Source organism: Mercenaria mercenaria, chromosome 9, assembly GCF_021730395.1.
Source record: "Mercenaria mercenaria strain notata chromosome 9, MADL_Memer_1, whole genome shotgun sequence".
Lineage (NCBI taxonomy): Eukaryota > Metazoa > Mollusca > Bivalvia > Venerida > Veneridae > Mercenaria > Mercenaria mercenaria.
This window is the reverse complement of record NC_069369.1, coordinates 57,802,612-57,828,693: the sequence shown is the minus strand read 5'-3', so window position 1 is coordinate 57,828,693 and position 26,082 is coordinate 57,802,612. Positions and strand designations below refer to the sequence as shown.

Genomic DNA, 26,082 nt, shown 5'->3' with positions numbered 1-26,082 from the left:
TAAGTAAAAAAAAAAAATGAAAAATAAAAAACTCTCAAAATAACACTGACGTTTACTACAAGTATGGGTATTATGCACTAGTCATTAATCTGAAGTAGTTAACGTTTGTACATTAGACATTGTACCATTACTGTTTAATGTATAATCACAAACCAACAAAAATAGTACTTTTTGCCGGCTGTAAAAATACCCTTTATGTGTAAACAATGTATCTATTCACATGTTAACATTACTACTATAAATGAGAGTTTACCATTATAAGAGTCGTGGTCAAGGTCTCCGGCTGACGATATAGCTGAACCGAAGCGAGCAAAAGATGCTTTGTCCTTCAAAGAGGCAACATTCGCACCTCCAGAAAGTATCCCTATTGGGCCACAAATTCCCTTTAAATGTAAAACGGAGAGATTACCTAATAACATCATATGTTGTAGCGATGCATGTAACAGGTAGCATACCGAGGAAAGTGTAAGTATATCTTAATTTATATGAACTTACATCTTTCGGTTTCACACCTCGAAAATAACTCTTTCAAAATAATAATCAAATTCAAAAGCTTCAAAACTAGGAATAGATTGTCCTGCAGCTTTAGATCAGGAACTAAAAAGTAGCTGTATAAAAATATGTGTCTATAGCTTTGTATATGCAATAAAGCTGATACGTCTGAATACACCATATGAGCCGTGCCATGGGAAAACCAACATAGTGGGTTTGCGACCAGCATGGATCCAGACCAGCCTGCGCATCCGCGCAGTCTGGTCAGGCTCCATGCTGTTCGCTTTTAAAGCCTACTGCAATTAGAGAAACCGTTAGCGAACAGCATGGAGCCTGACCAGACTGCGCGGATGCGCAGGCTGGTCTGGATCCTTGCTGGTCGCAAACCCACTATGTTGGTTTTCTCATGGCACGGCTCATATCTAGTTTCAGATTTAATAATGCAAAACGAATCAGACCTGAATATGAGGGTCCTGCAAAAAGTTCTGTCATTGGTTTCGAATTTTTTAAGTGCTACGTTTTATCAAACTTTCAAAGTATTTCCGTCTTACATAAACATGTTGTAAACTTTTTACCCAGTCGCAAAGAGCAGATGCATAGTCTTCTTTTGCTTTCTGCTTGTGACACTGATAAATGGCGCTGTCAAGAGGCACAGGGACTAAGTGAACAAGAGCCATGTTAGACATGGCTAATCCCGCCCCCCCCCCCCCCCCCCCACCCCGGGCATATTATAATTGAAGGCTAAAGTTCCTGGCAAGTTAGTGTCTGAAAGTATTAACTTTGGGGAAAGCTTTGAATAACCATTTAGCTGTGGTCCGCATCAGGGGTTTTAAAGATGTGGAAGAAAAGATAAGTCAGTAGTGAGGTGGTTTACTGCTAAATTTTATTAATTTTCATGAAGAGTATAGCTATGATGTTTTTCTATATGGCTACTGTAAAAAGAAGGAATGGAAAGCTAACAGGGAACAAGAGTGCCAGAATGTCACAATATATGCCCGTCGCAGCAAATTTCTTTACTCTAGCAGCTGTATTTGCAAATGGAATGTTAATTGTGTGGTTGTTTAGTAATCATTGTAAGTCTTTTGTTTTTTTTAAGTTCACAAAAAACTCCTTACCAGGTAAAGATACCTTATATATAATAAAATACACCTAAAATTAGAGTGTAAAATCTATGTTGTACCACAGAAAAGTGGTCTTGTTTTTTCCCTACGGTCAATTATAAAAATGTTACAATATAAGTTATTTATAGTAACAACTAAGGGAAGTTAATCTTAAAAAAAAAAAAAATCAGGTAGAGATTGGTCAAAATACACCTGAAAATTGGATTTAGCATGCATGTTGTACTACAGAAAAGTGATCTTGATTTTTCCCTACGACTAGTAATGAAAAAGTTACAATAAAATCTATTTAAAGTAACAACAAAGGGAAGTAATTCTAAAGAAGGGAACTACGCATAACACTTCGTCTCATGATGGTGTATAAGTGTGCCAAGTTACATCAAAATCAATCCATGCATGAAGAAGAAATGCTTCGGACGAAGTCATTCTTGTATCTGACCTTTGGCCTCTAAGTGTGACCTTGACCTTAGACTAGTGACCTGGATCTTGTGTATGACACTCCGTCTCGTGGTGGTGAACATTTGTGCCAAGTTATATCAAAATCCCTTTATGCATGAAGAAGAAATGCTCCAGACAAGTTTCTTTAAGAAATTATGATAAAGGAGAATAACTAAAAAAATAGGCAAGGTAGAGTTATTGTTCTTACACAATGCACTTCTTCCCAATGTGTTCTATCAGTGTATGAAGTTTGAAGAAAATCCCTCCAGTACTTTTGGACTTATGCTCCGGACAAAATGTTTTAAGAAAATATGATGAAGGGAAATAACTCAAAAAATAGGCAAGGTAGAGTTATTGATCTTGTACACTGCACTTCCTCCCAATGTGTTCTATCAGTGTATGAAGTTTGAAGAAAATCCCTCCAGTACTTTTGGAGTTATGCTCCGGACAAAGATCGTTGCGGACGCACGGACGGAAGTTCTAACGAAACGGTCTTTATGTGACACCCCCATTGTTCTCTCTATTGTTCTAACTGTCACATAAAAAGAAAAAGGTCACATAAACAGAACGGAATGAATGACATCAAAGAGAAAGTACCGTTATGCAGTCACTTAACCATATTTCGCGGGCACGGACGGACGGACGGACGCACGCACGGACGGAGAGCATTTCTAATTTCCCATTCGCCTTTGGCAGGGGGTGGGGGGGGGGGGGGGATAAATAAGGCGGATGGTTTACAACGTCCACCTTTTCAGAAGCCATGAAGACTTAACAACTTCGCACTTGTGAGAAAAGGCATTGTCGTGGATAAGACTCCTGACCATGCTTTGCTTTGGCGTTTCTTATTGTAAACCTTTTTCACTTCTTCAGTTCAGAGTTCTAATCGAATCGCCCAGTGACTGTATGACCAGATGGACAAGGCACTTGAACGACTGGCCCACTAAAATTGAGGAAAATTGCGTACAACTTTTTTTCAAACTTATGGTTCTCTTGGTAATACTGACACATATTTAATCTTTTCGCTTCCATTGCTTATTATCAGGTCTTCTCTGTGGCCCAAACAGGTGCACACCGGTTTCGTCACCTGTTAGCAAGTTAGAAATTACCCAACCATCACAGCCTTTGTATGTTTCAGAAGTTCCCGGTCATATTTAAGGCACTATTTCCTTTGCTCCTCAGTGGGCGAATGAGGTACCGACCTAGCGCAAACCTTTCTTAGGTCCAAACGCTTGTTCATAAGTCTTTGCACACAGCCTTCTGATATACCAGTTCAAATGGTTATATCTTTCACCGACAATCCTATTCGACCACAGCTTGTACAGCCTACCAGAAAGAGTATCATCTTCGACAGATAATTCCCCAGCTTTAGAAACAATAACCCACCTAAAACCTGTGCAAACTGAAATGGGCTGAGGTCCATATAAACCACACAACTGATCTTAAATCTGCTTTGAATCTAGATCAAGCATAACGCGGCATTTAATATAGCTACAAATTTCAATCTTTTCGCCCACTTTACCATTTCACAAGTAAGTTGGTCACTGTAAATGATTACATATATTTCTATTTGAAATAGCTTGGTCATGTGAAAAACAATTTGCACGAAATAAACAGATATAGTTAGCTACTGTAAACACAATAGAAATGCAATGGAGCGTTTAAAAAAAACTCAGATAAAACTACGGAAGCCTATAAATGACAGAACTTGTTGCAAGACCCTCCTAGAGATATGTCTTTTCAATATATATGAGTACTAAATAAGCATCATTATATTTAAATAAACGGTATTGATCTAAATTAGTCATCTTTGTACTCAAAGTATTGACATCATCTGACTACCCGTTCAAAACAAAATCGTCTAAAGAACATCTTAGAAGTCAGTAACGAACTACTGAAAGTATTTGTGTATGCAGGTGAAAAATACATCCCGCAATTTTAGCCACACTTTTTGTCTTAATGTCGTAATGCATCAGTTAATTATCGTTGCACTTAAGAATAACTTTTTGCATCATGCTTCTTAGCGACGAAAGAGTCTGTATCTTCAGGAGTCAAAATGAAAGGCGCTCTGTAGTTCTTACAAAGATATACAATGAAGAAAATACTAGTACTGTGAATAGATAAGATATAATATTACATCTTCTGAGGAACTATAGACAAAGACGCGACCTTCATCTGGATTGTCGCCAGTGTACAGTGGCGCACCGACAAGTAGTTCGTCGTATTCGTCACCTGTAAGATCCACTGCGGCTAACGCTGCTCCAAACTTTGAACCTGCTTGGACGTCTATGCTGTCTACGTACGATTTTAGATCGGATGATTGCTGATTTGGGCACTGAAAATGATTGAACTGTTCCATCATTTATCTACAGTACAGCAGGAGTTCAATTTTCATAAGATTATCTTATACACGGTCCATATCTTGCGAAATGTTATGTTGTATTATGCCAGTTACATTGTTTCAAAAAAATCACCCATGACTAGATTAAAAACTGAAATTTCGTTGGTGTAAGTTTTGTGATATCATTTTTTGATGTTTGTTTTTCGAGACCTAACTCCATTGCTGCTATTACTTTAATGCTTGCCAGTTGGTAATATTTGAAATTCACCTATTTCATAGATTATTTGAATCTAAATTTATACATCAATGTAATTACAGACCCGGATCTAGAAAAAAATCCGATAGCGCGGGGGAGAGGGGTGGGGTTGGTGGGGGGGGGGGGGGGGTAATGAGAGGGGGTGTGGATGTGGGCACCTGTTTAGAACGAAAGTGTCATCGGTGAGGAGATGTCGGGAAGGGGGACTCCCCTTGGAAAATTTAAATAAATAGGTATGAAATGGCGGCCTCTTCTGCATTTTCGGTCTAAATTTTGAGGTACAGTACAATGTTGGGTCTATTTAAAATATTATGTAACTTCTTTACCAAAATAGTTTGGTGCAACTTTGATTAGTATAAAAACACTTCTCAGCCAATTAGACGGGGGAAGGGGGAAGGAACGTACCTCCTAGATCTGGCACGTGTTCACAAAACATTTTTCGATCTCAGCTGAGTTTGAGTTTGAAATTTTAATATAAATTTTAGGAAATATTCAAGGTTTAATTCCAACTGAAACTGACCATTAATACTAAATAGCCTTTTGAAAATACTTATTAACTTGAAGTTCAGTTTTAAACATGCTAATTAGATAGAAGTGATATATTAAATTTCATAATCAAACACAGCTAAGACTTAAAATGGTTTGTGAACACGGGGTCTGGCCCTGGATCCGGGCCTGAATTAGATATTCAAAATGAAATTCACAGTTTTATGACATGTTGAAAATGTGAAGACTAAGATGAATGAAATATGATAACAATATAACCAATAAATATAATTATATGAAAAAAACTCAACCATCAAAGGAAAATCTCAACATTCCAGTTAAGCAGAATTGACCACAAGTTTTAACCGCTCACAACAAAGTTTACTGTTGCTCCAAAAATGTACTAATGTTCTTTATAGAGCTGTTTCAACTAGATCTCGGTGAAAGTGGACAAAGCCATTTCGCTTTTACGTCACTGACTGTCACGACTGCTTTAAAAATGAGAAAAATCGGCAGAAGCGATAGAAAATACAAAGACATGTTAATGTTATGGCCAGGACACAGGACCAAAATCCCTACAAAATAGAGAAATATTCGTTATACATACAGCCTTCTTGGCTTTGCCAAATTCTATTGAGACAGCTTCAGTTGTTCCAATGAACGCCTCCACCTTAAAAGGTAAAATATAGAAAGTTATTTATCACCGTCTTGGCAGAACGGATGAAATATATACATAGTTACTATCCTAACTACTGTGAATAGTTATATTTCATGGGTAACCTTTTTTTGGTGGATATCTTGGCTGTGTCAATATAAGATATTGAATAAAAACAAACACAAAAAATCCTAGATATTGCTTTTAAACACTTGGACATTTATGAATTGATTTTCCCGGTGAAACAGCCATTTTAGCGTTAACCTTGAAGTGTTGTGAAAATCAAAATAAATGATATCCTAGTATATAGTATTATGGTGCAAAGAAATAGCATGAATAACATTTGTTTTAACAGTAACCGAACGTTTTATTTTCAAATAAATTTCTTTCTATCAGATTACTAGGTCATTTCTCCATCCCAATCATCGTACAAGCTTAATATTTTGCAAGATATCCGCATAAAGCCGAAAAAGATCACAAAAGGTTTAGGTAGAATTAACGGCATATCGAGTAATATACGGAGTATAAATCAAAGAAAAACCGCTAAAATCCGCTCAATCTAGTGTTTATATTACTGCTTACGGCCTGCGATGATATAGAGGATATTTGTTTGTTTTCAGTGTGGTATCGAAATATATCTTAACAGATAAGGTAGACAATTCAATATTTTCACGAAGGTGGATCCTGAGTGAAATATAATGATTTTCTCCCTTATCAGTGAAGATGTATTTCGATATCTCGCCGAAAATTCACACATTTTCCATTTATTTAATATGCTAATTTGTGAAGATAAACGAATTTCCTGTTTATTTTATGCTTTCATATTGAGATAAGACCGATACATAATGATAAATGTCGGATTTATTTAGTCTACCGTTTTAAATGCTTGTAATATGCATCCAATAAATAGCCATGGACACTTATGCACAGTGATATCGAATATTGGTGATTTGATCCGTGAAATCAATACGACGCCATTTTGTTTTTGAAAACAAAAACTACTTTAGATATTTTGTTTAAAAAATCACACGATCCGTGGCAAATGTCAATAGTTAATTATGCATATTTAGTACTTTTCTGGTCAATGTCGTCAGCTCGATGAATAACCGGCAGCTTGCTTTTTTTTACCATACAAATACACGCTGAAGGTCAGTTTAAAAACAACACAAAATACTAGACAACTGAGGAATGTCCGAAAGACCAAAGTGAATGAAGCTGAAAAATTAATTATTATTATGGATTCAATTGAAATAGCTAAGAAATTTTTATCTAGGCGCTGAATAGCATAACAAATTATATCACGATATTTCGATGAAACACAACTGACAAGTGGCTGGGAAAATACTTCATTGAAAGTGGTGGCATATAACGTAAAGTTGAGTTGATGTCCTGTGTAAATTAACTAATACAAATGCCAACTAAATTTGATGTCGCAAGTATAAAGGGAGTCAGTGGGTAGTGGTTGGCAGGTTGGACTTTTACGCCAGCGGTCCGGGTTTGATTCCCGATCGCGGTTGATATCCCGACTGGTGTTCAGTGCTGGGTGATTTAGTTAAATTGGTACTGTTTCCAGCAGTATCAGCCTTGACTGGAAGCTGGGGAGGTAAATATGACGCCTGCCGTGGGCTTGGCTGGAAATAAGTTGTTCCATCCATTCCAGGTGGGGACTCTCGTCACATCCCGCTTTAACAAGAAACTATACCTTTACCTTTATAATCTACAACTAATGCTATCGTCTAAGAAAAAATTACCAAAAAGTCTTAATAATATTTATTTAAATTTTTAAAAAGAGCGTGTCAGTGTAATTAAAATTTATACGTTAAGTACATTTAATCGCCACACTACCGGTAAAAGACTGCTCTAACAATATTTTTTTCACACCCTTAATAAAGAAATAAGAATACTGAAATACAACTTTCATATCTCATGAGTGTTACTCTTAAGACTGTAAAACTAAAACACTTCAGCCACATCATTATAGTTTCCCTTACAACCTGCACGTAAGATAAAATTTCTGAATTAAAAAAAAAAAATAAAAATAAAAAGTTTCTACCCCTATAAACGTAAAAAATATACCTTTCCGAAATGTCCACTATTATGCGGTTTGTTCCAGTTTGGAGACCCAGACACAATCAGTTCTGGGGCACTTCGAAATTTTCCAGTCACTATAGCATATCCTGAAAGAAAAAATATTTCAATATTTACTACGAATTTATGTATTCTATGTCAAGCAAATGTTTCATTTACTTGAAACTTTAGAGAATTCTCTATTAAACATAAAAGGCGCGCCTTCTTATTTCAATCGGAAGAGCGCATATCTACGGACCGCGGCGTCGTGGGTTAAATCCCCGGGCAAGGCGTATGTCTTCTATGATGATTTGATAAAAAAAAATTGTGTTGAAAATATTCGTCCTCCATGTCTGGATCATGTGGGGAAGTTGACATTTACTTGCCCAGAGCAGATTTATACTGGCACAGAGTCCGGGAAGACTTGTTAGATTTAGTGGTGCCGTTATATCACTAAATACTCTTAAAAAACGGCCAAAACAAACAAACAAACAAAAAAGAATCAAACCTTATACACTAGGACGATATTTCAAAAAGGGACTGACGAATAAATGAACGACAAACGTTGGTAAAAGTACATAACCACGTTACCTATCTGTGTGCTAACTACCAACTGTTCTGATAACGTAATTCGTTCAAGAGTTGGTAGTAGGTTTTATTCTCTTGAAGGCGTACAATCTCAGGTCAAAGGTCACTAGTCCGGTTGCCAGTTACTAGTCATCTGTTATCAGGCTTACATGTCAGGCATGCTTAAACCCAGGTCGTTATTGACAGTTTGACGACATTTTGATGTTTGACGATATATATAGAAGCTATTCCATGTCTTGTTGATTGAAATAGTTGCATAATACACTCTGTACAGTAGTTAGCAAATCTGACTGGTTCTTGGAAGGATATTTTTTTGATGTTTGAAAACGATAATGTGTTTATTAAATTAACTTAACTTTTGGCTCTTGACTAGATAGCAGTTCTTATTTACAAAATAATTGTTATCTTAGACAATACTGTTGGTATAGTGCTACTTGACTATAAGATAAATATGTCGGAAATGATTATCGGGATAAAGAACTATACCTTAGAGTAAATTGTATGAAGAACTATCCTTTCTTATATTAGGCGAAAACTGGACTGGATTTCTCCGTATAATATTTGTATTTATAGTATACTAACCAAAAGATGAATTAAAACAGCGCTTTGAAACGTAAATTGTCAGTCTTTTAAAAACCAGTGTGATAATTTAAACGGTGGCAGGACCTAAAATATTAAGTGAGCCGCGCCATGAAAAAAAACCCAACATAGTGGGTTTGTGACCAGCATGGATCCAGACCAGCCTGCGCATCCGCCCAGTCTGGTCAGGATCCATGCTGTTCGCTAACAGTTTCTCCAATTCCAATTATAGGCTTTAAAAGCGAACAGCATAGATCCTAGCCAGATTGCGTGGATGCGCAGGCTGGTCTGGATCTATGCTGGTCGCAAACACACTAGGTTGGTTTTCTCATGACACGGCTCAAGTGGACTTTGTATTTATTGTGAAGCAGCTCTTGATTTTAAAATGAACACTGCCAATTTGGTCACAAATTTGACATCGTACGTCTTATAAATGAGCCGTGGTGGTCGTAGTTAGACTATCTTGTCCATATACTAAAATACTTTCTTCACGCAGCGATAATAGAGGTGTCGTATTTTACGTTCGATCATGATCTCATTGGTATATACTTCTTATACTTTTGTTCAATAACAAAACCGTAAACCTTGAATATTTAAACCCACTCATTTTTCGACAGTATGAATCTTAAAGGTGCATTACTAAGGGAAAGTGAGTTGGCAATTTTTTTCATAGCCAGTGCATAGACTTCTGCAAGACACTAAATAATGAAGATTGGCAGGTCAAAATTTACAGAAGGTCTTTGGAACTCAAAGAAATGTGTGTGTATTATGTTGAAATTTCAATGAATCGACAGAATGACCCCCCCAGGTCTTTTTAACTTTCTTCATACTTCATAGAAAAATAATTGTACCTATACTGCGATTTATTTCGAATTTCTACATACCAACTTTCATTTTCCAATAAAATGAAATAGTTTCTGTGCTTTTTAAAAGAAATTAAAATGTTCACTTTCCTTAGTATTGGACCTTGAAATGATAACTATATACATACATCACGTTATCTTAATAACAGGTTTTAACTTTTAGCCCGCTGGCAGTAATTGATTCTGCCTTAGCGACAGGTGCGGACCAGCCCGTGCAGTCTTATCATGGTCAGCACTGTTCGCTATTCAGTCAGTTATCCTTTCGAATAATCAATGGTATTGCCAAAATCGGAAGATGGACATGCCGATTTTGGAATATTAGCAGGCTAAAGGTTAAAGTGCTTACCAGAATAAAGTGTATTGTTCGTCCTTTCCCTATCCATCCTCCGAAATACGTTCTTCTGAATAATTTTGTACGCACCTGTGATGGAGAAAATTGTTATTTAATACCTTACATTCATAATACGAAATACTGACATTTACTGTTGCAATTACATATTCTTTTCCATAACTGTAGGGCTGGGTACCTCGATATTATCGTGATACACTCAGGCCTACTTAATCTTATCTTACGTTAACAAGAAAACAGTTTAAATTTAGCTTTTAAGTTCTGCAAGCTCTTTTCTGTATCAAAATAAATTTCCCTATTTTGTGACAATTTTGACAGAAACTCAAATAATATTTTCCGAACACAGAAGGGAACAATTTTACGTCTTTTTATTCAAACATTGCTTGTATATGCGTTATCTATGTACATTTTACGTGCATTATGATATTTTCCGTAAATCAACTAACGCAAGTTAAGCTGTTGCACTGTTTTATCTCTACTCGATATAAAAGTTTTGTATGTTTCGTATAATAAGTAATAAAACAAAAATAATCACTATTCTGTTCCTACTTAAAATAGAATTAACGTTTTGTAACGGCGCTTTAGACAAAACGTCCATTTATAAACGGAAACGTCCATTTGTCACATTGACGGCTAACAACACAATGACTTTAAGCGCCGGAAGAAATATGACAGTGGCCATTATAGAAGGTTAGATTACCTCGCCAGTCATCAGCACCCGGGGCACCAATTACTTCGCTTCGTCCGTCCTGAAATCGAACAATAACATTGGTAGTGTAACAATCATCTTTGTAACTCCGCAGTAACAAAACTAAATTTCTAGAATATTTATAATCCAAACCGTACAGATTTTCATATGAAACATGTTGGTCAACTAATTTCCTTTATTCATGATTTATACCATTGTTTGCTTGATTTCTTTCTTCTTTACTTCTGCAATATCAAGAGTTATATATTGAGAACTAGCATCAATATATAATTAAGCAAATATTTTACGTATGTCATAACTTGAGCCATAAAGTATTAAAGTAGTGTGTGTGTGTTTTATTTCCGTGTCACACTTACTGTTAGGGCCAGTCGTTTTAGCTTATGGGGTGCCAACATACATTGAACAGTATTTCTTCCCGATTACTGTTTTAAATGCACGTTATCCTGCAGGTAGGCAATCAGTAATCATTCTATAAGTAGCGGGTGATTATCCAACAGACACACGTATGACAGGGCTTGAAACTTCAACCGCTCAATTGCGCGGCTGATGCATTATTCATCAGGCAAACGCAGTTCACCATGAAAAGATCCATCCAAAATGTGCATGGATGAAGTTAGGGTAGGTTGGTATTTCATAGCGTTTGGTTATTGCAGTTAGGAATTACGACTTATCATGGTTGTTCAAATGTCGCTCAAAAACTGTACAAAACAAACAACAATAAAAACATTTCCTGCTTACACAATAATTAATTGTTGCCACTGTGAGAACAGTTTTGCGTTATGTTATTGCAACTTGTCATTATGATTAGATATCAATCAGAGCTTAATTATTGCGTATCTTACCCCATTTGAATGAAACAAATTGTGTATGAAATGTATCTATCATCTGTACCGCTAAAAGCTCTTCTTGTTACAGTTGCAAGAATTTGTCTAAAAATGACGGAGTCGACTAATGTTATGACGTGCTTCGATAGCTCTATCCTTTTTTTTTTTTTTTTTTTGATAGATCGACCTAATTATTAATTTTTTTAAGTTGACTGAAGTATACGGTTATTAGAACAAAAGATTGTAGGAAATGCAAGACAAAACATAATAATACCTTTGTGAATGCTGCAGACATTCCACCTTCAGCGAATGTAAAAACCGGTCTCCGATTTTTATTTGTTTTGTCATTGTATGGCCAGAATGGCCAACAGTAACTGTAATTAGATAATGTTATATGATTGTATTATTAAATTTCGAATAGATAATTAGACAATACTGACCATTGGTATCGCAAAGCAAGTTGAATATTCGATTGATAACGACGAAATATAAACGTCTGTATCTTCTGTTTAAACTCACAGTCAATTAATGCCAATATGATTATAAGTCAATATATAAACCAAACAGCAATTGTATATATATTATGAATCGACCAATCAATTAACTCTGTCTATGTTTTCAGAGTATTTATGCCCAAAACATGCATATGGAGTCTTACAAAGAGGTATACTATTTCCTGAAGTATATTTCATTTAACATAATAATATAAACTACCACATTATCACTTTACGTGTGACTGCGCCATGAGGTGACGCTGGTACTTCTTACATTTTATTATCAGCACACCCACCTTCGATCGGCACAAGATAATGTTCGTAAATCATCTCGCACCTTAAGACACATTCCAGTCATATAATTCATATATATGTCATATTCTCGTTGTAAACATTTCTCCAGCCCGGGGCACATATCTGAAACGGACAAAAATGTCAGATTTTTCTCAATAACTGGCATATATATAGGTCATAATGGCGACCTTCCAGCTTTTTCGTGGTTAGAAGAAGACTTCTGAAGCCTTTCCGGACTGATAGGAACTGTTCAGGATAACTGACCATCCACAAGCCAGCTGGATGACTTCCTAACATAAGTTCTGTAACACAATCAAGGTTTCAGACCAACAGAGGTCATCGACATGTGATTCAAAGTTAACGACACTTGTCCCCAGCAAAAGTTTTCACAAAATTTGAAAGTAAAACAAAAATCTGAGTTTTTTTATCATCGGATGTTTAGTACATAAGTGGATTTCTCGCGCATGCGTGTTACAATATCAACGAATGCAATAACTTTTCAAATATTTGATCGGATGTAGAATTTTTTAACATGCATTTATAAAATTTCTAAATATGGTATTTTGTAATCTTGCAACAAAGAATGTAATATACAGTTCACACAAATTCATCTTGAAAAGTATTGATTTTCCGCCGGCATTTTTATTTATTCTTTTTCCGTATATTTCACTTACAGGAACTGATGTTTTGTACTCCTGGTATAAACTTTGTTAGGATTTGGTTCTCATGCAGTTAACCGTCTGGATTCTGAGTTTCAAATTTTTCGTTTGTGAAGCTAGTTTGATAAGGCCAGTTTGTTTACAAATTAAATCCAAAGTAAATTGTTTGCACATGATGTATTTTCGTCAACATTCTAAGCAGCACACATTTCCAACTGGGTACAAAATTTTGATATATCAGGGAATAAGATAGAACTTGAGTTTGACACGGAAAAGAGAGGCAATGGATATGACAGCGTAACAAGAATAAAAAGAACTCGTACTGTGACCATTGGAATTTGCGGTTTTGTTGTTTCCGATTTGATATCTGGAAATTTTCTATTGACTTCCATCGTTGCACCGAGTCTGCTGTCAGTAGTGCATTCACTGTCGGTGTTCTTTGAAACATTAGCTGGAAAAAGAGAATGAGTGTGTTACAAGTGTATATAGTTGTTTTTGCTGACGTACATTCAGTGAGAAACTGAATCTAGACATTTTAAAACAGGAAAAACGGAGAACTGTTTCTACTCTTTAAGTATCATCAACGGGTGATTCAAATTGCATCTCAAATGTGGAAGATTCGGTGTTTCAAAAGGTTGAAGATACTTATAGGTATATCTCCTGTCCGAAAATGCAGCAGTCTATATATATACACCTAAAATGCAGTTATATCATAAAACATGTGGTGTATAATATAAAGAACAATAAGAAAGTCAAAGTTTCGTATTTTTCTAATATTTTAGTGTTCTATTCAAAGTTCTTCTTTAAACTGTACATATCTAACACCTATTACAGATGCACAATAATTTTGTCTCTATATGAATCCATGAAAAATAGGCACTTTTATCAGATGTACATTTTAACCTGCCAAACTCAAATTTATTGCATCAAGAAACATTTTATAAACATCTGTTAGCTAAACCTATACTCACCACACAGGTTACTATCATCAGTCAGATGAAGTTTTTCGCAGGTTATGTTCTTATCTGTAGGGATGGTACATCTAAACACCTGTCCATGACTTTTAATGTTGTTGTACGTTATATTTGGGGCACCAACTAGAAGTCTGAAATGATTCCATGTAATAATTAGAGATAAATACACAGAGCTAGTGTGCTATAAGGCGATATTGGCATTCAAAAAGAGGTATTAGCCCACGGGCTTTCGCCTGATAGCTAATACCGGACTAGCATGGCAATACAGCCTTAAGGCACACTAGCCCTGTTTTATATCCTCTTTGTTGCAAATGTTTTACTCTTCTGTTAACATAGAAATGGGATCAAAAAGATCTAATGTTGCACAGTGTCATTTGTTTTAAATTCATGCATATTAGGGCCGTAGCTTCTTGTGTCAGCGTTATTCAACCACACTAGAAGAGGGCGCTACCGAAATTATGTCAGTTCAGCATGGATTCTATTGTAGAATAAATATTAGTTTGTATACACTTGACATTGTGTCGGTGAAAGTATAAAATATGGATGTTTTGCGCAGCCGTAAGTGTGCCTGATATGACCGAAAGAGTGCCTGATATCAATATCAGGCACACCAGCTCACACGAAAACTAATATCGGCCTCATGTTGCTCATATACGTTTAAATTCTATGGAGGTTTTTATAGGTTATTAGATTTGTATCTAGAAGTATAATTTTTTTTTATCCTACCTTCATGCAAAATAAAGGCAGAAATCAAGGGGTCAGATAAATTTTGCTTTATCTGGTCAGTGACTAGATAAGGCTTGGCGGACTACTTTTTGGATTTTGTTTTAAACCACGCCAACTGGTTTTATTTGAGAATAACTGCTAAAAGACATATTTATGCAATTATTTTCATAAACGCGCTTTTATTAGGTACGTGAGACCATGTCACAAATGTATAGTGTATGCATACCGTATTTGCTATTACTACAAAAAGGTTTTATAACGGAATGTGACTCATGTATAGCGTTTGTTTAGAATTTTAGCTTTCTACACTTCAATCTAGGAATATATTGCATTTGGAATCGAGTGTTATTGAATACAATCATCGAAGAAACGGTTTGCCTATTTGTTCTGTCAAGCGGCGTTATGGCGTGTATATAAGTTTCGTAAATCGTTTGCTTGGTGAGGATGGGTAATCCGGCATTCGACTGGACTTCGGACAAAACTTCACTTGGCAGCAAATTAAAATTATTCTTTAATGTTCAGTAGAACAGAGAAGTCTGACACAAAGCAAAACAAGGTAAGCTTGGTTTTTCGGCTCTTATTTTATAATATTTTTATTTTAAAGACCTGTTTGTGTAATGGTGGGGCGTATTAATTTCTGTGCAAGACAGACTCAGATCTAGTTAGTGGTAAATTTTGAATTTTTATGAAAGAATGACTTTAGATCAGCAGGTAGGATAAATAGAACATTAGGTTACTGTCTTATGAATTTAAATTTATTATGTTCGTCTACGAAAAAATAAAAGTCTCGGCAGAGCCTCGACTTCTATACTTTCTTTGACTCACTTAATAAATTAAAATTTATAAGACAATAACCTAATATTCTCTATGCAGCGGAAATATCGCGCAACTTTAGGAGCTAAATATTATTCCGAGAAGAACGAATGTATATTTTTCGATGCAAATCTGTTAATTTATTACATACATGTACTACACCTATAATCAGTATATAATAGTATATAAATGATATCAATTTTATCTTTAGCCTGAGCAAAATTAAAATTATCGTCGTAAAAGAACTATAAAACGCGACGACTTGCATGAAATTGACCTCTCAAATGACGTCACGCCCCGATACGAAATTTGAGCGTATGTATGGAAAATATTGATGTTTCAGATTCCACTGTAACTTACAGGGTATATAATAAGTTGATATATGACTAACATATACAATAACATATTTTTATATGCGAAACTAGATCTATATGTATCACTGCTGATTTTAACCACGTTAAACATAACTGAAATATTCCCAGGCACAGGTTTGCATTCAAACAAATATCTATTTGTTCTTGTCTTGTGGAATTAGATTTGTATTGAAATAAGTCAAATATTTCAAAAATATTATCTAATAGTGTTTAGAATAGAAGGAGAAAATTGGGATCGAAAACATTCGTCCTTTTCTCGGAAGTTTCCGAATATTGGAGGGTCCGGTAGTCAGAGGTTCCTCTGTATACATATGTATGACACAAAACGGAATATACAGATACATATCAGGAAACAGTTTAAAAGTGTTAAACAAATATTATTTCATTTCTATCGCTTTTCGCAGTAAAGTCATTTTGTATATAGAGTTTACATAGATTCACTGTCCATTTACTACATCAGACGTATTGGAAATCACTGCAAAGACTCTTACGGTTGGCATTTTTTTTTATTTGTCACTGCTTTGAAAATTTGATTTACAAATTTAAAAGTGAAATTGGATTATTTGTTTTTATAATGTTCGTTTATCGCGCTGTTTGCAACGTTAAAAGTAATATTTTTCTAACCGTGTAATTAGGTATATTTATCTCTTTTGGCTATTTTGGCTTTATCCGTGTTTTAAACTAAAATTGAAAGGGCTCTAAAATTCAAAGAGAGTTTCTTTTATGACCTGTTTGGACCTTGACATATTTTTAAAGCCGGATTTCACGAATATGATTTTGCTTATTTTGTGGGTAAACAGTAGTTCAAACTTTAATGATGAGCACGTCGGACTTTTTTATGGTACAATAATTTATGAAGATTAGGAAAAATATCTTATTCAATATTTGTAGAATACCCTTCTTTTGTACAATAAAATAACTAACGTCTACATCTTTAAAAATAAGCGGAAAGTCACATATTTGGATTGTGTAACATATTAAATAATTGTTGCTATGGCAACTCATTTTTTTTTCACAAAATATAGGTGATAGATCAAAATATCTTCCACCCAGTTAATACTTCATACAGCGTATCGCGAGAGAAAATGTAAGATATGATGTGCATGGGACATATTGATCTTACATGTGAAACAACCTCATTTATTTTCCTTTGTATCTTCACCTTTTTTTTCAGCGGGTTTTAGCCAAATGCTACCCATTTTTGTTGATCCTTTCTATTCGTACCCGTAACAAACATAACTGATACATCATAATAATAATTATATTTTTCACTGTGACATTCTAAATTCTAACATGCTACAGAGGCTACGCCTGTTAAGAGACCACTTGCATTAAGAGACCGAATTTCAGTTCCTTCTTGTTTCGTTAAACAACAATTTATGTTTTATTAAGAGATATGCCACTTTTTGTCCTTCCCTTGAATTGTACCTTACTCCAAGATGTACTGTATATTTCACTCTAATATATTAAAGTGTTCCAAAACGCCTACTCTCCGTTAACAATGACTCATTGAATTTACCAACAAATACCACTTGAAATTATAAATATATATTAGAGGCTTCCGCAGACGAGTGGTAAATGTTCGAATCACTTGCCTCTCATGGATGTGTATTAGAAACCGCGCTTTGTGTGTAGAATTTTTCATATGAGGAAACCATCCACATGCTCAGGAAAGGCCATTCGTACTACCGAGCTACCCAGAAATGCCTGAAGTAATGAGCAGAGGGATATCAAGGGTATTTTTAAGCACCAAAAGCGGGAAAAGTAGCAATATAGTATGTGACATTAAACCTAACAAAAAGGTATAGAATGATATTTATTGTTCTATTTACGATCACTATCTTCTTAAGTACTTCTTTGAAGCCTGTCTTTAAGCTTTGCATTGTCATTACCAGTATTGAATCATGCACAATATCTCTCATCATTCTTCAATGAGAAGTATGATTTCCTTCTTCCTTGAACATTAATATTTTAAGACAGAGACAGAAATAGATCCTAGCCGAGTCATCTATATGACGCATCAGCGTTATTATCAGGCTAGGTTTCAGTGATATAAGACAACTTATTTTAAATTTCCATTGATGAGCCGCGCCATGAGAAATCAAACATAGAAATCCAACACAGGATCCATGCTATTCGCTAACGGTTTCTCTAATTGCAATATGCTTTGAAAGCGAACAGCATGGATCCTGATCAGACTGCGCGGATGCGCAAGCTGGTCTGGTTCCATGCTGGTCGCAAAAGCACTATGCTAGTTTTCTCATGGTGCGGCTCCTATAGTCTTTGAAACTGTAAAATGTATATTGTGATCATCATTTTTGACAATGAGCTGAAAATAGTTAAGTCGAAATAAAGTTTCTGTTCTATTCTGTTCATGAAAAAATAAACGTAAATTTGTTGCCAATCTACATACCATATGAATATTCTGTAGAATCGATTCACATATTTGATTCAAAAAATGAATTTGTTTGATTCACATAATTATTTGATTCGCATTATATATTTAATCTATATTGTTTGATTTCATATTTGATTGACAGTTTTTAATGATTTGATTTAGAGCGGGTTCGGGTCTGGCCGGCCGTCGGCAGTAACAGGCCACTGCGCAGAAACACTCGTTATTTATGCCGTTGTTGGGTCAATTTGCGCAAATACGGAAGTTTTCAGTCCGCCATTTTTAAAATTTGAAAATCAATGATATTCAGAACGTTTTCAGATTTTTAACGACAGATTTAATTTTAGCAGCAGTAACTTATCTATATTTAACATTTGACATGTATAATTTATTAAAATTTCAAGGTCAAACAAAATTTAGTTTCGAGAATTCGAGTTTACAATCTTATAAATCGATATCGTATAATTTATGTTCGTTAACGCTTGATGGAGGTTGAAGATGTTTCAAATCTATTTTCAGAGTGGCCGACCGACGAAATTTTTACAATTCTTGTCAACTCGGACACTTGCACAAAAAAATCATTTAAGTGGAAAAAGTACATAGATCTAGATCTAATGACTTCAAATATTATACTGATATCTATAATAAAATGTTAGGTACCGATATATAAATAATTTTTTTAATCAGAAGAAATCACACATTAAAGATTCCACTAAATTTGCTCTAATTAGTGTCAACTGGCATCCATCGAGTTTATCATTCATTCGTCGATTATCAACTTGTCAATTTGCAGGTAGAAAAAAGCTAGAAAGGACTTCGGACACTATCATATGCTTTTAGCCTACATTTCAAATGCAAATTTCTCCTTAAGTATTTAAACAATATCCAAAGCGTTTCGAGTCAGTGATAAACCAATGTATTAGTTAATTTATTACAGCAGAAACTGATTTGTATCTGTTCCTATCAAGATGTTTTTCTTATTTTATCTGGGCCAGGGTAGGTATATTTTCTTGAAAAAATAAAATGTTTAAATTTCCGTGAAAATATAATGTCATCACTTTACGGAAGTTTTAAATATTTTAATTCCAGTCGAAAAAAGTGACAAAATCTGTTTATTTAAGGAAAAAATAACATTTAAAGATTAAAATCCTATAAATAAATAAAAAGGGAACGATATTTTTCCAAACAACCTGTACTTGATTTATCTATACACTGTTCATAATGTAAAGTTATTGACGCATTACATTGTGTGAATAGGTATACATGTATAAGTGACCGGTCAGTTTTATTACAGTGGTTCAGGTAGTTATTTAAGTACATGTACATGTCTGTATAGCTCTGTTATAAGTGATGGCAGCTATTTGTGTGATGTATAACATTAATAATAAGAAAAGTCAGTAATCTTATCAAGGCCGTAGGGTGGGATTTTGTTTAGGATAAGTACCAGTGGCACACATAATATTTGAGCCGCGCCATGAGAAAACCAACATAGTGCAATTGCCACCAGCATTGATCGATCCTGACCAGCCTGCACATCTGCGCAGTCTAGTCAGGATCAATGCTGTTCGCTAACGGTTTGTCTTATTCCAATAGACTTTGAAAGCAAACAGCATGGATCCTGACCAGACTACGCAGATGCTCAGGTTGGTCTGGATCCATGCTGGTCGCAAAGCCACTATGTTGGCTTTCTCATAGCACGGCTCATTTCGCTTAAACATGTAATAAAAATGTATCCGAAATGACAGTTCTATCTGAGGCTTGCCTAAGGAAGCTGGATCGGAAAAAGTTAAATCCGGATAAGTCTGACAACAACCCATCTATAGATAATGTTGTCTATTCAGGGCTGAAGTTGTGGGTAAAACATATTCGAAAAGTTGAAGCAGGTCGCTGCTTAAAAGTTCCACCTGAAACTCGGCTGGACTGTTTAGTTCGTGTTCGCGTCTAGCCGTATTTGTATATGCCATCTGCATGGAAAGCGACTTGACACATCACTTACGTGGCATCACACTGAATGTGAAACCGTCACTGATATGACCTGCCAAGAAGCTACTGTTCTTGACCTATGCATCACAGGCATATCAATGCCAAGCTTCATTTTTGTTGGATAGACTATAGTCAGGATCAGATAAAATGCTGTGCACATATTGCCCCTTTTTTTGTTGTGTTTAGGCCTAGTCCGCCGCAAAGAAAATCTTCAATTCAGTTTTTACTGAAGGAAGAACATGAAGTGATGAATGCGTGTCACATGTAGTATGTGTCTAAAAGAAATAAATATAAATGCACAGAAAAAGATGAAGAAATAAAGAAATGAAAAATATATAAAAAATCCCCCCCAAAAAATAAATAAAATAAAAACAAAATGGAAAACAAATTACATCCTGGTGTGCGCGTCGCGAGGAGGGCATGCAGAAGATTACCTGGTGTGTTGCTAGTATTTTACAGCACACATTTGCCAATCTACTACAACAAACAAACAGGATATGCGAATGAAAATTTAACCCAATGAATAATAATGAATTAACAGTATTTGCTTCTCTCACTACTCTACATGTATAACATGCCTATATGTGCCCATTCAAACATTTGTATAGTATTTTAGTTACAAACAGATGTAAAAATATGTGACTATCAAATTATTAAAAATGAATATAAAAAGTATTGGTTACTTTACATTTGGGAACACCCTGTAGTTATATTTTTTGTTTAAAAGTACTGTTCCACCCCTTGCATCAACACAATAGTCACAGAAAATGTGTATAATTAATATCTACATATGCTGGTCAAATATGGTTTTGATGCACGGGGGGAACAATGTTCTTTAAAGCAAAATAGCTTTTATATGTATATAACAGGGTACGTAATTCTATTTAGAGCAAAAATTACCATTTTATGAAAAAATATTGAAAAATTTGACTTTAAGAAATAATCTCAAATATGTATTTTGATGGTATATGTAATTAAATAATTATTTCTTAGTGGTTTAGTTTTCACTCTTGGAGTAGGCAAATTCATATAGAAAGTGTCCGAAGTCCTTTTCAGTCTGGATTCCCATGCTACTCAAGAGCAGTATTGTTTCGAGAGCAGTGTTGTTTATTATCTTGGCGATCTCGTTGCGAACCCCAAACTGCTTCATATTTTTTATGACTAATATTTTGTCCAGATATGAAAAGAACATATTATAACTTGTACTAAAGTTGTGTATTTTGATCTGTAAATGTACACAAATGAGTGGCCTAGATGTAGCCTAAAAATACGTATGTGGGCATAGCGGGCCTATCGCATTAATCTTTGGGACAACTCTAATTCTATAAAAAACAATATTTCATTATTTTTGTCTTTTATATACGAGTCGGCATATAGGTAATAATCAGTGTCCAAAGGGGCCTCCATGACCGAGTGGTTGAAGTCGCTGACACAGAACCACTTGCCCTTTACCCAGTTTCTCGGGAGCTTTTTTCCACCATAAAAAAGCAGGCAAGTCGCCATTTTGTCAGTGTGACGTACGTTAAACCCAACAATCAGGTGTTCCAAAGTTTACTGGACATGTGTTGCATGTTTGAAATTGAATGACGAACACGTAACATATCATTTGTGTGTGACTATTGTTGATTAGATTTTTCAGATTTAAGGAATGTAGACAAAGTAACAGAAGTTTCAGATAGAGCTTGGCCATTATCCTAAATGATTAAGGATACTGACCATGCTACTTTGTGTACATTCTTAAATTCTGAAATTGATTCGGCATTAATTTTTAAAGGATTTACGGCATGTGACATGCCCTACATTTTTGTTCCTGCGAATTTATGTCGTAGATATGTTTTAGATGAATTTTTAGTGCTTAATTTAATTAATTAAACAAGTATTACGTTTTATTATCAAAACAGCATAATGATTAGAAACTTTGGAAAGTCAATGAATCAGAGAGTAAATTCTAACTCATGATTCTGTAGACTAAACACTTTGAGTTCTATATAGGTCTTTGTAAGATAAATTCATGTCATCATTAAATTGATAACAACATCTCCGTCAAATTACTAATTAAACATGCTTCATAGAAGCATAGAGTACACACTATTTGCTTTAGAAATAATTATTTCAGGGCAAAATTTGTTGCGTCGATTAATCGCACATTTCGACTCTACAGTAACAATAAATTATACTTATAATCCTTATTATATTTAAAGAGGCTAATTATTCTGGCTATAGCCAGTCTAACATTTAGTCTTCTTACATAATAATGTAAACATTTATCCTAGTAAGTATGTAAAGTAGACAGTGAAGTGAAACATATAAATTAAGTAACGTATTATAAACAAATTAATCCTTAGTGGCATAAACAGAATATTACTACTCCCGCACGATAATTTAAGCGACTAAGCGATGAACTCAAATATGACAGAAGTTAAGTACATACTGTAATGTTAGCCTATGCAAAAGATTTTTCTGATTTGAAATGTTTTAAAATGAAGAAAAATCATAATTATCAAACATGTTATCGTTTGAGTTATCGTGTGGGATTGATAGTATAATGTTTATAATCTGAGCAATATCAGAACAAGTGCTTAAGAAAAGTATGGTAAAGCGTTGGATCATATTTTATAGTTTATCACTTACTCTTTTTTGTAGAAAGTTGACAATTCATTCCATCCCGGTTTTGGTATTATTGCGACAGTATATCCGTACTGTGAATTCTTCTCTCCCCGAGATATTCCAACTTTCTCCGTCTCAATATTATATGACAGAGTCAGTCTCAGATGCGATGAAATGAACATCAAAAAAGCAAATGTATACAAAACGTATTTATTTTCATGCGGGTAAGCCATTTTACATTTACCTGAATTGAAATCTGTATATTTTTTTCAGTTCAGATGAGAATTTTTTTTTTTCATTTTATATTTCCAAAATAGCACTAGCAAACAATTTATTCTCTAATTTCCGATATGTTAGTTAGGAAAGAACATTTATTCCTACTTTAACACGCTTTCAATAGCCTGATCGTTGTTTAAATAAGAAATGTCACCAGTTCATAACAAAGATATGTACATTGCAAATATATGTCTATTTATATATATTCCGGTTTCTCTTCCTAACCATCCTATATGGTGACTCCTACTTCCGCACTTGCATATCTTTAAACAAAATGCGTTATTTAGTATCTAACAGCCACCAGGATATCTTTGCAAAACCAGGATTTTGGTAAACTTCACTACCATTTCTAAGTGACTTAGAAACTTCTGTTTTAGCTTGGATGGTAGTTTAGGAGCGGGCTGGATTTTTTTCCGGGCGGAAAACAATAATCTTTTTATAAAAAACAAAATTAAAGGCATATTTGTGTTCTTTTTGTGTTTTACTGTCTTTTTGTCCGGGTTCGAGATCCATACTATGGTAAATAAAAAAAATCCCATTTAAAAAGCTGGATTAATATCCGATTGGACATTTAGAAAAAAAAGTAAGATTTATTGTAAACACTTATAAACAGGATCAATGAACACCCTTAAACATAAATAGTGAATAACGATGTTTTTAGTCAGTTTAAAATGGTTTTAAAAAATCTAAATCCAATTGGATTTTTTCCAATTTTAGGAGTTGGAATTTTTTCAGCTTTAAAGATTTGAAAATATCCAGCTTAAAAAATGGGAATTTTTCAAATTTTGAATAACTGTGGTCATTTTAAAGCTAAAATACTAGTACTTCTTTTCTAAGCATTTTTGAACTGCATTTATATATTAAATTTATTGATGTGTGAGCCATAGAATACGGTCTGTTATTTGATACCTATCTATAAATTATTATGAGTTCCAATGAAATCTGATACGTCAATATATTTCTAATATAATGTTAACGTCCGAATAAATATCACATAGGGCCTGCGACGTCATTTGTGACACCAATTTCATGTATGCCATTCTATAAACAGGAATTTGTACCATTCATGTAAGAGATAATATACTTTTGTGAATGTAACAAAATATTTGTATTGCATCGAGAAATTGGCACTCCATATTTCTCGGAATAATATTCCACCCATTATGACACTGAATTTCCGAAGCATATTTTCTGCATATTTTCTGCGTATTTTCTCATTTTTTATACAAATCTAATTACCAATAATTATTCCAAGATAGAGACTAAATATAACTTTCTTCCGTTTTATGCTATAGCGCAACAATTGTTTATCATACCGTATAAAGAAATACATTTTGTTGTTGCGCTTCAACATATGACATTTTAGCCTGCCGAACGGATTCTGTTGTTTCTATGTTAAACAAAGAAAGAGTGAAACATCAGTTTCAGGACACTAAATTTTGAGATAATAATGGTCAAAAATACAATCCTTGTGCGACCTGTACCTTATTATCTGCAAATGACTGGCCTAGAACATATGTATATTTATAAAGCGTGCGACCATATTTGTAACCATGCACTTTTCCCTCAAATTTGAGCTAAATATGCATTGGATGGATGGATGGATGGATGGGGATGACCATTTCCATTTTATCGGAGTTCCGGTATCTCAGGTAAGTTTTTAGACCCGGCCATCTACATAGAGCTTCAAGCATTAGTTTATTTTACACAGTAATTACTCGTACGCAGGAGTCCTTCATTCTATAATTATTATTAATAATCCTTTGAATATAAATGCCTTTACAGCACATCTACCTGTTGTACTAGAAAATATCGTAATAGACCATAATACGAACAGGCCGCTGCCACTTAACTTAGCGCAGGTTTTAATTCACACAAAGCGATAACACGTATATTCGTCAAATCCTGACATTGTATTTACAGAAATATGAGGAAATGGCCTTAATGTCAATTATTATATAGAATACTACTTACCTTAAATATTTCTTTAAGAAATTCATCGATTTGTAATTGAATGACAAGTCATAAACATAACCGAATTGTTTGTTTATATTTTTTATTCCATGTGGCGCATTTAATTTATCTAGTAGAAACATTAATAAGATGTCAGTATCTACTCGGAAAGCAGGAGTGAAAAGGCTTTTCGCGGTTACGGTTGTATAAATAAAACCCGGCCCGGCTTAAACCACCAGAAACTTACAGACGGAAGACTAATATAATTACGAATGATATCGTATCGATATCAGGTTACATTCTGGTACATATATATTTAGAAGTTAAAGTCATTTGTTTATTTTAATATTCATAGCTTTATATTCACGTTCTCTTGTAAACCAATAGCCAAAGTTTCTAATTTAACTGGCATGTATTACGATCAACGATTTTCACCTGCTTAAAAAATTGTAGGACAGGTCTTATTTATATTTTCTTTCTTTTTATTTATAAGCGTGTTTCTTTGCAACTTTTATCAATAATACATGTATTTTTATGATGAAAACTACTTCTATACATCCTTGCATTGTTTGCAAATGCACACTTTAGTATTATGCTTCTATTTTACTTTTTATCATTTTGTTTTCTCTTTAAGATTCAATACGTTATTCAGTGTTTTCACTACATCTTGTTGTGACACTGCACACATCTTCCAGGATACAAACTTTCCAGAAAATGCTTCTACGTAGTGGTTCGCCTAACATGTGCACACTGCCGTGACCTCTAGACCGGA

General features: G+C 34.6%; 1 protein-coding gene across 1 annotated transcript in view; it reads right to left on the bottom strand.

The window, feature by feature from the left end:
- Positions 1-23,542, bottom strand: part of LOC128559527 (integrin alpha-4-like) — a 31,578-nt gene extending 8,036 nt beyond the window's left edge. Inside the window, exons 1-11 of the mRNA XM_053551473.1 lie at positions 23,106-23,542; positions 14,181-14,314; positions 13,533-13,660; positions 12,553-12,673; positions 12,037-12,136; positions 10,930-10,978; positions 10,227-10,301; positions 7,860-7,960; positions 5,736-5,798; positions 4,183-4,380; positions 254-383 (exon numbers count right to left, since the gene is read on the bottom strand). Of these exons, the coding sequence (XP_053407448.1) occupies positions 254-383; positions 4,183-4,380; positions 5,736-5,798; positions 7,860-7,960; positions 10,227-10,301; positions 10,930-10,978; positions 12,037-12,136; positions 12,553-12,671 (835 nt within the window). The 5' untranslated portion in view covers positions 12,672-12,673; positions 13,533-13,660; positions 14,181-14,314; positions 23,106-23,542. The remainder of the gene's footprint in view (positions 1-253; positions 384-4,182; positions 4,381-5,735; positions 5,799-7,859; positions 7,961-10,226; positions 10,302-10,929; positions 10,979-12,036; positions 12,137-12,552; positions 12,674-13,532; positions 13,661-14,180; positions 14,315-23,105) is intronic.
- Between the last annotated feature and the right edge of the window lie 2,540 nt (positions 23,543-26,082).